Source organism: Typopeltis vanoorti, chromosome 7, assembly GCF_054136105.1.
Source record: "Typopeltis vanoorti isolate ZY-2024b chromosome 7, IOZ_Tvanoo_1.0, whole genome shotgun sequence".
NCBI classification, from domain to species: Eukaryota; Metazoa; Arthropoda; class Arachnida; order Uropygi; family Thelyphonidae; genus Typopeltis; species Typopeltis vanoorti.
The window spans coordinates 31527123-31539418 of NC_143555.1; the positions used below are offsets into that span (position 1 = coordinate 31527123).

The following is a 12296-nucleotide window of genomic DNA, read 5'->3' on the forward strand; positions in this document are numbered from 1 at the left end:
TGCCCACATAAGAAGTTTGTGTTTCGTTTTGATGAATTCCATTGTTACTCTTCCCTTTTTTATTATTATCCGATATATACACGATAGTAGGCTTTTTTTTTGTCTCAGTAACACCAGTTATACCCATGTGGTATTTCTTTGGTTTGACTTGTTTTCCATCGATGGTGCTTTCGTCAATTACTATCGCTTAGTTTGTCCCGATTCCCTGACGTAAAGAGCGATACTCCGGGTGCTCTTTGCGTCAGCTCAGAAATAGGAGGTGGATAGGCCACGCAGTCAGAAAAACTGTGAAGAAATCTCATGATGTTTGTTTATAGTTTAAGTCGATACACAATACATATATATTTAGCTAAGTTCCAAATTACCTGCCAGTCCTCGTTCGTTCACTATCCACTGGACATCTACTAGCTAGTCGCATCCACCTGAAGGTTGATGATTAGATCAGAAGCTCTAGTTAGTTCTGCACATCCTTAAAGGTTATGTTATCTAAGTTAGACCTCTAAACGATGTTCATTATTTACAGTGAAACAAATGCCAGTAAAATCACTGGCATTTTACAGTAAAACATAAATGCCAGTAATTTTATCATGAAATTACTCACCTTTGGTCCACTAGCGTAGTCTTTAATTTTAAAAAAATAACATCCAGGAATATTAATACAGCTATTGTAGGTTTGGCTGGAGAGTCTCTACAGCAAAATTACCAGAATCGCGGTACTAATACACTATGGAGTTTCAACATTTCAGCGGAGGAAGAGAAGAAATTATATTAAAGAAAACTCGATATGGCCCCAACTGCTTACCGCGAAACATGTTTTTTTCTTTCATCCAAGATTCAGTGCAGTCATTGCTCTCTTGTTTTGAATGTCGTCAATTTACTTATCGTCTTCACCCTGCGGCGCAAAGGGCCTCAATGATTGCTTTCTTTCTTGACCTCATTTCAGGATTTTCCCATACCATAATGTCTCGTTTGGCCGTTATCTAAGACATATAGATGTCTTAGATAATGGCCAAAATCCCAGGTTTCGGATCCATATAGTAGAACAGTGGTATTTTTGTATTGAGATTTATTTATCTTTACTTATTCATATGTTTGTTATATTTTTAGTCTTCTATTCTTAGATAAACAAAAGTGTGTCTTTTCATTCAAACTTGGAAGCCTCCAAGTGTGGCTTAAAATAAACCAAACTATTCTCCTTTGGTACTTTTTGAGCTAGCAAACATCAGCAAAATCTAGATCGTTTAATAATTTATTTGTCCGTCCCCACTGCATATCTCATTATCCACTCTATTATTAAGAAGATCGTAGGGAATATTAATACAGGTATATTAATATTCCCTACGATCAGGTATGATACCTACGAAAAGGTATGCAGCTGACACCTTTTGTGGGTATACTGTTTTAGTTATTTTCTTTGGTATGCCATATTTCAAATTAAATTATGCTTTGAATGCTCGTTCAAAGTCTATGAATCCAGGTTTGCTCAATAATTATTCTTAGAGTTATTTGAGTTGGCAGCTGGTTATTCTTTCTAATATTATATATATTTAGTGAAGATTTTACTGCAAGCTCAGAAGAGATATTCGCATCCTGTTGTATTTTCACCAATGATCACGACAGTTCTTCCTTTTAGGAGGAGGATACAGTATGTCTATTCCCTTAATTATATCTCCTACATTTAATGTAGTCTTTCCGATGAATTGTTTCATCGTACAATCAAAATTTTCTGTAATAACCTTACCAGTATCTGCTACTGTCCATGTTTCAATAAAATCTTGTACCTCCTATGATTAAGTTGCTATAAATAGTCATAAATCCTCCTTTTTTCATTTTCGCATCTCAAAATTAATATTGTTTTGCTATTATTGTCTACCAGGTTCTTGAACTAGCTTTTATTATTCTTTCTGATACTGAGTATGTTTCCTGCCTTTATTGTTAACCTGATGGATAGACATTATATATAATCTGTGTCTATCCATCAAATAGCGCATTGTCTTAATATTTCAAACGTTTTTTTCGGATGTGAAAACGTACTAATAATTACTCGAGTGGTTTTTAACCGAGAAAACACTATGCATTAATTTCAATCTTCGTCGCAATTAGTATCATTTTCCGTCTAATATCTTAAGGTCTATCCTGCGTTCTCTATTCTTATATTAATTGTTTAGGATATTTTGGCCATTCTATTTACATGTTCTATATCCAATTTTGTTTCTAGTTCTCATGAATCTTATTTCATTGCTAAAAGTACTGAATCAGATGTATAATTGTAAACATTTTGAATTTTTTCCCTTCATATGATATTTTACATTCGAAATAACAAAGTATTATATCACTTTAAAATGACAATGCCAAGCTGTTTTACTAAAAATGTTTAAATTCTCTTCTTTATTATGGTGTTGGAGACATCCCTGCCTTAGTTTTTGCCAAATTAAATTTTCTTCTGTAAGTAGTTTCCTAATTCATTTTGATATTCTAATCTAATGCTTCTGTAATTAGCGAGTTGTTTCATTCCTCTAATTTTTCCGTAGATTTAAACGAATTCTTGATTACGTTACAGATAATATGAACATCATTAATCTATAATACAAATCCCCCCCCCCAGCTTTCTCTTTCATATTCTTAACCATCTTTTTATTTCATTTTGCCATACCTATAATTTTTAGTGTGTTCCTAGATTTTCATCTGCTGATGTCACAGTTTATTTCATTTTTTCTAGTTATTAAAACTGGTGTCAAATTATAACTATCTAAGAAATCTAATTACAGTTCATATAATTTTCTCTAAGTAATGATTTATCATTTCTAGCCCTTTGCAACAAAGTAGGTAATTTTTTTTCTTGCACGTAGTGAGTCATTTTAATGTGGGTGGGGTCTCCAAATTTCTGATTATTAATTTTTTTCATATATATATATATATATATATATATTCCTTGTAACTGTCACTATATTCTTTATTTTAGTCGCGCTTATCGTGTCCTTTCATTCTAATGTATGAATTAATTTTACATTACTTGATTTGTGGAATCAAATCATTACGCCAGCTTTTTCACGTGTTTGTTTAAGAACTTATTTCTTTCTGATGTTCCATACAGCATATTTCGCCACGTTTTCCCCGTTCGGTTTAGATTTCTTTGAGACTAATGTTTCTCTGTCACATTACCAGCATGAAGATAGGTATCCTAGTGGTGAAGAAAAAAAAAAAGTCGGATTTTCTTAGGTTGCCAAGAGTAAATGCTGCTCTGTATTCATATCTCTAGTAAGATATTTTGTGACTGACAGTTTATTTTTCTGTTTAGTAAATTCACGTAGAAATTTATTTCTGCGGTTGTGTTCTACTGAAGACAAAGTAATAAGACCAATGCTTACATACAAATGGTAGTTGTTTTATTACACTGTTATGAATTTGTTGTCATTTTTACCAGGCGTAAACAAGATGGTACTGTACATAAAAAAAATATGCGATCACATATCCCATTGTGAATAAGTCTTACTTTGAATATCTATTTAATTTAACATGTGTTCGGTTTTGAGTTATCTTTTAAGTCGAATCTACTTCGTTCTTTTGTTCAAAAAAAAAGCAACCCTTCAAAAATATCTGAATAACAAATTAGATATATTTACATGAAGTTCTTTATTTTGAGCGAATAGGATTAAACTTCTTCAAATTTAAGAACAAAGCTGGCGTCGGCCCACGTATTGCACTCAGTTCTTAAGTCACATTGTAACTATTCTAAGGGAATTAAATGCTTAAAAAAGTATTTCTTTACATAATCGGAGATAAAGAATTTTATGCCAGTAGCATCAAAAGATCAGACCTGGAAAAGCAGCAACGTATTAACAGGCAAGTGTCAGGATGGAATATTACCTGAGGGTGACAAATCGGTCTCCATAATTACTGATGTGAATTGTCCAGGCGGCAAAAGAAACACACTTTGGCAATACATTTTCGACTTATCTTTCTCTGGACAGTTCTTCCAAGAATTAGTGAACTGCTATGGCACAGCACCATACCGATTCTATTTACAACTTGTACAAAATAAACTATTTATAAAATTAGTAAGCTATGTGTTTGGCATCGTCCTGATCAATGTACAGTATTCCACGATTCCCAATAATTCTTAAGTAGGACTCCATTGAAGCTCGGAACTATCGATAGTTAGTCCGGTCCCCCGTTTGTAAGGGAGGAGGCATTGCAAAAGTCTTTACACAATTCTGAACAAACATTGTCACAGTTCTGTCGTGTTCTCCACCAGTGACTTATCGTAAGAAAAACTGTGCTTCGAATTTTTCTTGGGCGACCTCGAACTGGGCGTATCGGTCACCATTATTGAATCTTCGATGTCCAGTGGTTTTGCAAGAGGAAGACCGTCCTCATCCTCTCTAAAAGTAAAATAAAAATTTCAAAATCAAATATTCGCTATGCCACTTAAAGATCTAGGATTTCAACATGTAATTATGGTCAAGCACATAATTGATTCCGTACTTACTGAAATTCGTCGTAGAGAGGATTTCTTGCTGGGGCCATCATACTCGGATCCCCAAGAACTGCCGTGCTTGATGAAAGCTCGCTCCCTGCACGCGCTGTTGTATTTCCCGACAAACTTTGCCCTTCTTCAGAAGACTCGTTTCTGTAAGGCGGACTAATATCAGAAGCGGATCTCCTTCCACCGAAGGCAGATGCTGAACCATCACCTTTGTCCTTAGTGATGTAGGAAACTGTTTCGAGACCCCTTAAAGCCAAATTCATGTGTGGATCAGGAATGCTCACTTCTTCGTCCAGAGGCACGCTCATTTGGAGAACCTGCAAAAACATAAGAATTAAATTTTACTTCTTGATATCATGATGGATACATTAGCAACTTTGAAAACAATTTCAGGGAAGAAGTTGCGAACGATTTTTTTTTCTGTTTATAGGGTGCGCATGTCGGTCAGCTAAACAACGTTCCTGTGCTATGCGAGCAAATTTTCAAAATGAGTAACCTGGGGTTTTGGAATAAATTCTATAAGCCGTGATATCTTGCTTGACAGACAACCAGGGTCTCATATATAATATGAAACCCGCAGCACGGAAAGGAAGTTTTTCCCTTGCAAACTGCGATAGTAGTTTCATCGGACAAGGTATAAAATGCAGAATTGCTTTTAGACATCGCACAAATTTACTGCGTTCGTTAACACCTTCACACTACGCTATAACTTACCTGAGTTTCGTATTCCTTTAGACTTGGTTCTACAAACACGGGTTCGTACCTTGGAGCTACGTACAGTCGTTTTATGCGTTCTCGGTATGCCACATACCTGTAATTAAAAATAAAGTTATTAATGAAATAAGTGCACTAGACATTAAATTTCACGGCTTACACATGTAACAAAAACTTATAGAATTTATTCCAAAACCCCAATATTTTATTCAACGTTACGCGGACATCGTCAGAGAGAGGCCGCAGCAGAAGTAGCGAAGGAACAATTTTCAGTTTATCGTAAGCTAACTTTATTGGTAAATACATTCATCACAAAGAAAGGGTATTATCAAGAGGCTTGTACACAGGGCTTATATGATTCCCATTTGTTAGATGAACTGAATAAAATGAAAAGCAAATCTGATAATTATCATCCTTCTACCAGACTACAATTCAATGTGAAAGGAATTTCAATACCCTAAAGGTAACTCGGAACAAACAGCAAGGATTCTTCTTAATTTCAATATCTGCTTCCTTCAAACCAACAAAGGATGCATTACCATCTCTTTCCTTACCTGGTGTCTAGAAAGTAACTTGCTCATCTCATCTTTCCTGTTGGACAAACTAGCCGTTCTGCCTTGATTAGAACATCAAGACAGGGTATCCGGAGAGTTCATCGAAAAAACAGTTCACCGAAAATTTAAAATTTTCGAAAATGTTATGAGAAAATTGATCCATTTAGAACAAAACTTGAACCGTGAATTAGGAGATTACAATGCTACTTTCATAGGGAAAAATTATAGAACAATATGGTTCTTATAGTCGTTCTTGTCCGATAACTGTTTCATGTCTGTTCATGGGACTGATTTGCCTTTTTCGGGAAGAAAAGCCCAGCCGTATCTATATTATGCCTGCTAACTTGCCTTTAGCAGATCAGGACTGATAAAAATTATGCGTAAATGGGATCCAACTACCCAGGTCTTTCTAACTAAACAGCTTCGTTTTTTCCGACTGAACTATGCGGGCTTCATTATTATTATTGTTGTTGCTAGTAGTAATATGCGACTTCAATACAGCAATTATTATGGGATGAATTTTACTCAGATTCGCTATTTGAAATTTTTACAAGAAAATGTCGAACGGTTCCAGGTTTCAGTTCAGCTATATTCGGGGCGAGAAAGAAATAACGTGTCCAAATTATGTACTGGATTACAAAAACTCTCTGACTTGGCGGAATTAGTATAAGTTGCAGTACAAGAAGCAGTCTGCATGGTTAAGTTTTTTGTTCTAAATGAATTATTTTACCATAACATTATCCATTTAGGAAAAGTTGGTCCTTGTTGGGGATCTAAATAGTAGAGTAGGAAATGATTGTGAGACATACAAAAATATTTTGGGAAAATTTGGAGAAAAGAGCAAAGCTAATAATAATGGCAAATATCTGTTGGATTTCTGCTCAGGACATGGGTTGGTTATTACTAACACCATGTTCCAACATAAAAATGTGCACAAATTCACATGGAGAGAAGAGGCAAGGAATAAGAAAAGTCTCATTGACTATGTTATTGTTGATAGTAATGTTTTCTCCCTGGTGCAGGACACCGGAGTGTACAGAGGATTTGAAATTTAAAGTGGTCACTATTTAGTCTTGAGCAGGATAAAATTGAATTTCATATTGAAAAGAATAACATGTAAGAAAGTTTTAAAGCGAATAAAAGTTGAGCAGCTCTCAGATGTAAACTGTAGACTAAAATACAGAAATATTATTGAAAAGAAAATGAAAGAGTTTGAGAACAGGAATCAAACCTTGGAGATTCAGTGGCAAACTCTGAAGGAAACATTGATTGATTCTGCCAGAGAGGCATGTGGTGAGGTTGTGTGCAAAGATAAAAAAATCAGAACTCCCTGGTGGACACAGGAAGTTAAAGAGGCAGTGAAGGAAAAGAAGAAAGCATATCAAAAGTTCCTGGCAAATAAGTCAGCTTTTACTCTTACAGAATACAGAGACAAATGTAAGAAAGCTAAACAGTGTGTAAAACTAGCTAAACAAAAGTCATGGGAGGACTTTGGCAAGAATATAGAAAATAAATATCAAGAAGGTGGCAAAATATTCTGGAGGTTGTTGAAGAAGCTTAGGAATGGAGGAAAGAGTGCTGTAAAAGGAATTAGAGATGATAAAGGTGAAATGAAAACAGGAGAAAAAGATATCCTTGAAGTATGGAGTAATTACTTTGAAAAACTGCTAAATGAAACAAGCAGTGATGACAGCACAGTGATAAAAAACACTGATCAGGCATGCAGTCAGGAATACATATCCATACTTGAAGTAGAAAAAGCCATCAAAGGCTTGAAATGTGAAAAGGCAGCAGGAGTAGATGATATTCGACCAGAAATGCTTAAGTATGGTGGTATAAGAGTCTTACAGTGACTGCACTGCATAGTTCAGAAAGCCTGGACAGAGGGACGAATTCCCGATGATTGGAGTAGAGCTCTCATAGTACCCATATATAAAAAGGGAAATAAAACTGAATGTGAGAATTACAGAGGTATTTCCCTACTGAGTGTTCCTGGCAAGATCTATGCAAGTATACTTGAGAAACGGTTGAGAAGAATTGTGGAAGAAAAGCTTGGTGAAGAACAAGCTGGATTCAGGCCAAATAGAGGTTGTCAGGATCAGATCTTCACTTTACGACAAATAGTCGAGAAAGCATGGGAATATAACAAAGATCTGTATTTAAGTTTTGTCGATTTGGAAAAGGCATATGACAAGGTGCCAAGAGAGAAGTTATTCAATACGCTGCAGTTATATGGTGTCAATGGGACATTATATCAAGCAATACTTAGTCTTTATTTGAGTTGTGAGTCAGCAGTTAGAATTGAAGGAAGTACAGGAAGATGGTTTAATGTTAAATCTGGTGTGAGACAAGGATGTACATTATCCCCTCTGTTATTCATTATCTATGTGGATCACATTATGAAGGAATGTGGTATTAAACCTGATATCAAAATTGGAGATGTTAATGTCAGCTCTTTGCTTTATGCGGATGATGTTATACTTCTAAATAAATCCGCTACAAGTCTGCAAGATTCTCTGACTAAATTGAATAGCTGTTGTAATAGATATGGTATGAAGGTCAGCAATAAAAAGACAAAGACAATGAAAATAGGCAGAATCATTGAAAATGTCAACTGTGTTGTGAATGGAGAACCTGTGGAACAAGTAAAACATTTCAGCTACTTAGGCACAATTTTTACTGAAGATGGTAAACTAAATATAGAAATAGACAACAGAATCAGCAAAGCTGGTATCGTGGGAAGTCAATTGAATAAATTCATATGGAATAAGAAAGAAATTAGTTGGAACACTAAATTAGCTGTATACAAGACTGTGTTCAAACCAATTTTAACTTATGGATCTGAGAGCTGGGTCAGAAGTAAAACACTTGACCAAAGACTAGAGACCGCAGATATGAGAGTCCTGAGAAAGATAAGAGGCGTGAACAGATGGCATCAATGGCAATATCATATTAAAAATGAGGATATTAGGAAAGAACTTGACATTGTCAGCATCCAGGAATGCGTTAGCAGAGCTAATCTCAGGTGGTATGGTCACTTAAATAGAATGGAGGAGGAAAGATTAGCAAAACAAGTGTTCTTTGCCAGATTGGCAGGAAAACGACCCAGAGGAAGACCAAGATATAGGTGGATTGATATGGCACAAAGTGCCTTAGACGATAGAAATATAAGATCTGATAATGTTGGAGTCTTGACAAGTAACAGACTGATTTGGAGGAAAATTGTAGATAGGAAGTTAGTAATGATGTAATTTTTTCATGTAGTACTGTCATATCCTGTACACCCCTTGAGGGTACATGGCAGGAATTTGATGATGATGATGATGATGATCGAAAATTTAAAATTTTCGGTGAATTGTTTTTCGATGAATTTTCCTGTAACCTCAAGACAGATGACATTTTTGGAATACGAAAGTCGGTGCTTAGCGTGAGAAGCAAGAACAGAGTTCTTTGGAATCAGACACTCCATCAAATTCGATTGTTTTTTCCTTGAAACGCTAAGAAATCGTCCGAACCGACCAGATTGTATGCTAATGTCCAAGTTTTTGGAAGTGATCATCAATTGTTACGTAGATAAATAAGAAAAACATTGTTCCTTTGAACTCCCATAGCGTAATATCATATACTTTACTGCGACCAAGATACGAGCTAACATGCACATAAATTATGACTTATGTTGTAAATATAGCTAACGGTCTGTCTCCCTGACGATACAGTGTGGCACAGGTATACGAATGAATCGTCATAGACATTGGCACCATAATCCGTCGCTGTTTAAATACTGACCCATCTCCTTCAGGATTCTCTGTAGTAACCGCCTCGGTACGTCGGAACCTCTCGATTAAGACAAAGATGGCACTATTGCTTGGGGAACGCTTACAGAAACGACAAACTGTTCACAAACATGTCGTAGGCTTGAACAGTGTGCTCTACCAACGCTCAACAATAAACATTTTCTTCCAACGTCAATACTATTGCCTCAGCTACATGTAATGGCGTAGACGCTACACGTGCTATTCTATTAATGTGCCTGCAGTCGAAGTTCAGTATTTTTTTTTTTTTCGCTATACCATATATTGGACTTTTTGTTACAAGCTTCAAATATGTTTTATCGAACTTGAACTGATCGATTAATGTGAGCAATAAATAATTAACACACGAGTTCTTCGCACATGCCAATTAATCGTGAACGTGGTCACTTAAATGCAATTTCTTAAATGTTCGTGTGTGTGTGTATATATATATATATATATATATATATATATATATATATATAAAATCCCGACTCATGAAGAAATTCAAATAGAAAATACACGTTTAGTAAAACCCGTTGATACAACAGGGGGAGAAACACCTCCGTAAGTTCATGCGTGCCTACCCCCCCCCACACACACACATACCCCTTCCTCACTATGAATTTGCTACGTTTAACAGAACTAGTCTAACGTTGTAGCGGCGCCAGAAGAAGACGTATTCAGATGAATATTATCATTTACAGGAGAGGGAAAAGAATATTTTAATATTAATTCGCTGATCAACATCAAGTGAAGTGAAAGTTTTGCTCATATTCAGTAAACCGCCCCTTAATTCACACCATTACCAAACAAGTCCTGTATTGAAGAGTAATTTCAGACATTACTTACCTCGACCACATGCAGCAATGGTAAATTATTCCACCAACTCCAAGAAGTATGATAATGCATGCGAGGGCAATCAATGCGGCACCTAAGTCACTGACATCAACTTCGCTCTTCACTGGGCGTGTTCCTCCATAATGAACTATAAGTGTATTGCCGCCAGACGGTTGCATCGGGGAGTACAGAAGTCGAATCCTTTCGGCATCAGCTTCCAGCATGCGCGATACTTCGGTCAAAATTCCAGCCTGTACGTTGTTATCAAAAATTGTCCTACAAAATAAATGTGACGTATTATGCAATAACACACCACTAGGACAGAGATTTAGAATTTTATATATAACAATACTTAAGGTTGCTAAGAGATGGAGCCATGATAGTCTCTTGTGCGCAGCTGTAACGGTTTTTCCCCCTTATTAATTTAGATAAAATATGACAATAATCCCCTATCGGTATCAGTCCAATAGCATGGTAGGATTATTAATGTTCGTTTTTTTTATTTAGGCCTTCGTCTTGTTCCCTTTAAAAATAAAGTGAACAAGACAATGAAACTATATAATTTTGTGGTGTGCATTAGGCTTAACTTTTAAAAGTGAAGCGAAGCTATTGAAACCCTTAAAACAGACCAATAAACGCAGAAATACGTCTCTTGTTGTTATTGTTTACAACTACTGTAATCATTAACCATACGCAAACGAGGAACAACCCCTCTTGCTTGATAATGCACATCCTGATTCAATTTTTTTAAAGAAAAATTCTTGATTTAAGCAACTTGGTTAAGGAGGTATTAACTTTCTTCAAGAAATGTTTCTAAAAGTTTATATAAAATAAATATTGTGTATGTTAGAGTTTGACAAATTAGATTGGCCATCAATCCGACACGTGTCGTGGCAGTTTGAGATTCATTTTCTCGCGAGTTTGCTGTGCGTTTCGACTGTGGAGTAGTTGTGTGTTTGTTGTAGCAACTGTATGTTCTGCAGTTTAATCAAAAGTGTTTTTCAGTGAATCTACCAATGGAACTACGCCACACTCGACAAGCACAGGAAACTAGCGAGAAAAGAATGAATCTCAAACTGTCACGACACACGTGTCGGATTTTTTGTTTGACAAATTAATCTAATTTGTCAAACCCTTACACACACAATATTTATTTTCTAAAAAACATTTAGAAACATTTCTTGAAGAAATGGGAATACCTCTTAACCAAGTTGCTTACTTTTCTAAAAAAAAAATTTAATCAGGATGTGCATTATCAAGCAAGTGGGCTTGTTGCTTATGGTTGATTACAGTAGTTGTAAACAAAAAAAACAATGGAATACGTTATTCATCCTGTTCATTTATTAAAGACATTCGGCTCTTTTTTTGCGACACGTAACGTATCGCAAAAAAGAGCCAAATTACGTGGTTTCGTCCCACACCCGTCTTTTTTGTGCGACTATACTTGCATATGAATGATTGATACCGATAGTAGGCGATTATTGTCGTATTTTTGTCATTATTTAAATCAAAACTACCAAAAATCAAACGTTACCTCTTCTGTTTTACTTATTGCACACAATAGGCAATAACACAACGTCACGAAAGTAATTTTGGTTGAAGTGGGTGAACGAATACTTTTAAAATTGGCGATTCTCGTAATTTAAAAGTGTCTCTTGGTTCGAGATCAGTTTCATACTTTTTTTTTTTTATAAATAATGAAAAACAACACGCTAATTTAGTAGTCGATAAGCTGAACATGATTAAATTTCTTTAGTACCGAAATTCTTTAACTCAACTCAATATCCGTGAACTCGCTACTTAACGTTTTAACACTTCTAGTTCATTAGGACACCCAAAGATATTTTACTATGCGAAGATAAAGACGACACTGAATTCATAATTGTTAATCAAGTTTCAATCAAAAATCAT

At 35.6% G+C, this 12296-nt stretch overlaps 1 protein-coding gene across 2 annotated transcripts in view; it reads right to left on the minus strand.

Annotated features, from left to right (window-relative positions):
* Positions 1 to 3411: 3411 nt before the first annotated feature.
* Cad99C (cadherin 99C) overlaps positions 3412 to 12296 on the minus strand; it is a 184725-nt gene continuing 175840 nt past the window's right edge. For both annotated transcript variants that reach the window (XM_090395778.1, XM_090395779.1), the window contains exons 33-36: positions 10398 to 10661; positions 5201 to 5297; positions 4490 to 4803; positions 3412 to 4382 (exon numbers count right to left, since the gene is read on the minus strand). In XM_090395778.1, coding sequence (XP_090251904.1) covers positions 4229 to 4382; positions 4490 to 4803; positions 5201 to 5297; positions 10398 to 10661 — 829 coding nt within the window. In that variant the 3' untranslated portion in view covers positions 3412 to 4228. The remainder of the gene's footprint in view (positions 4383 to 4489; positions 4804 to 5200; positions 5298 to 10397; positions 10662 to 12296) is intronic.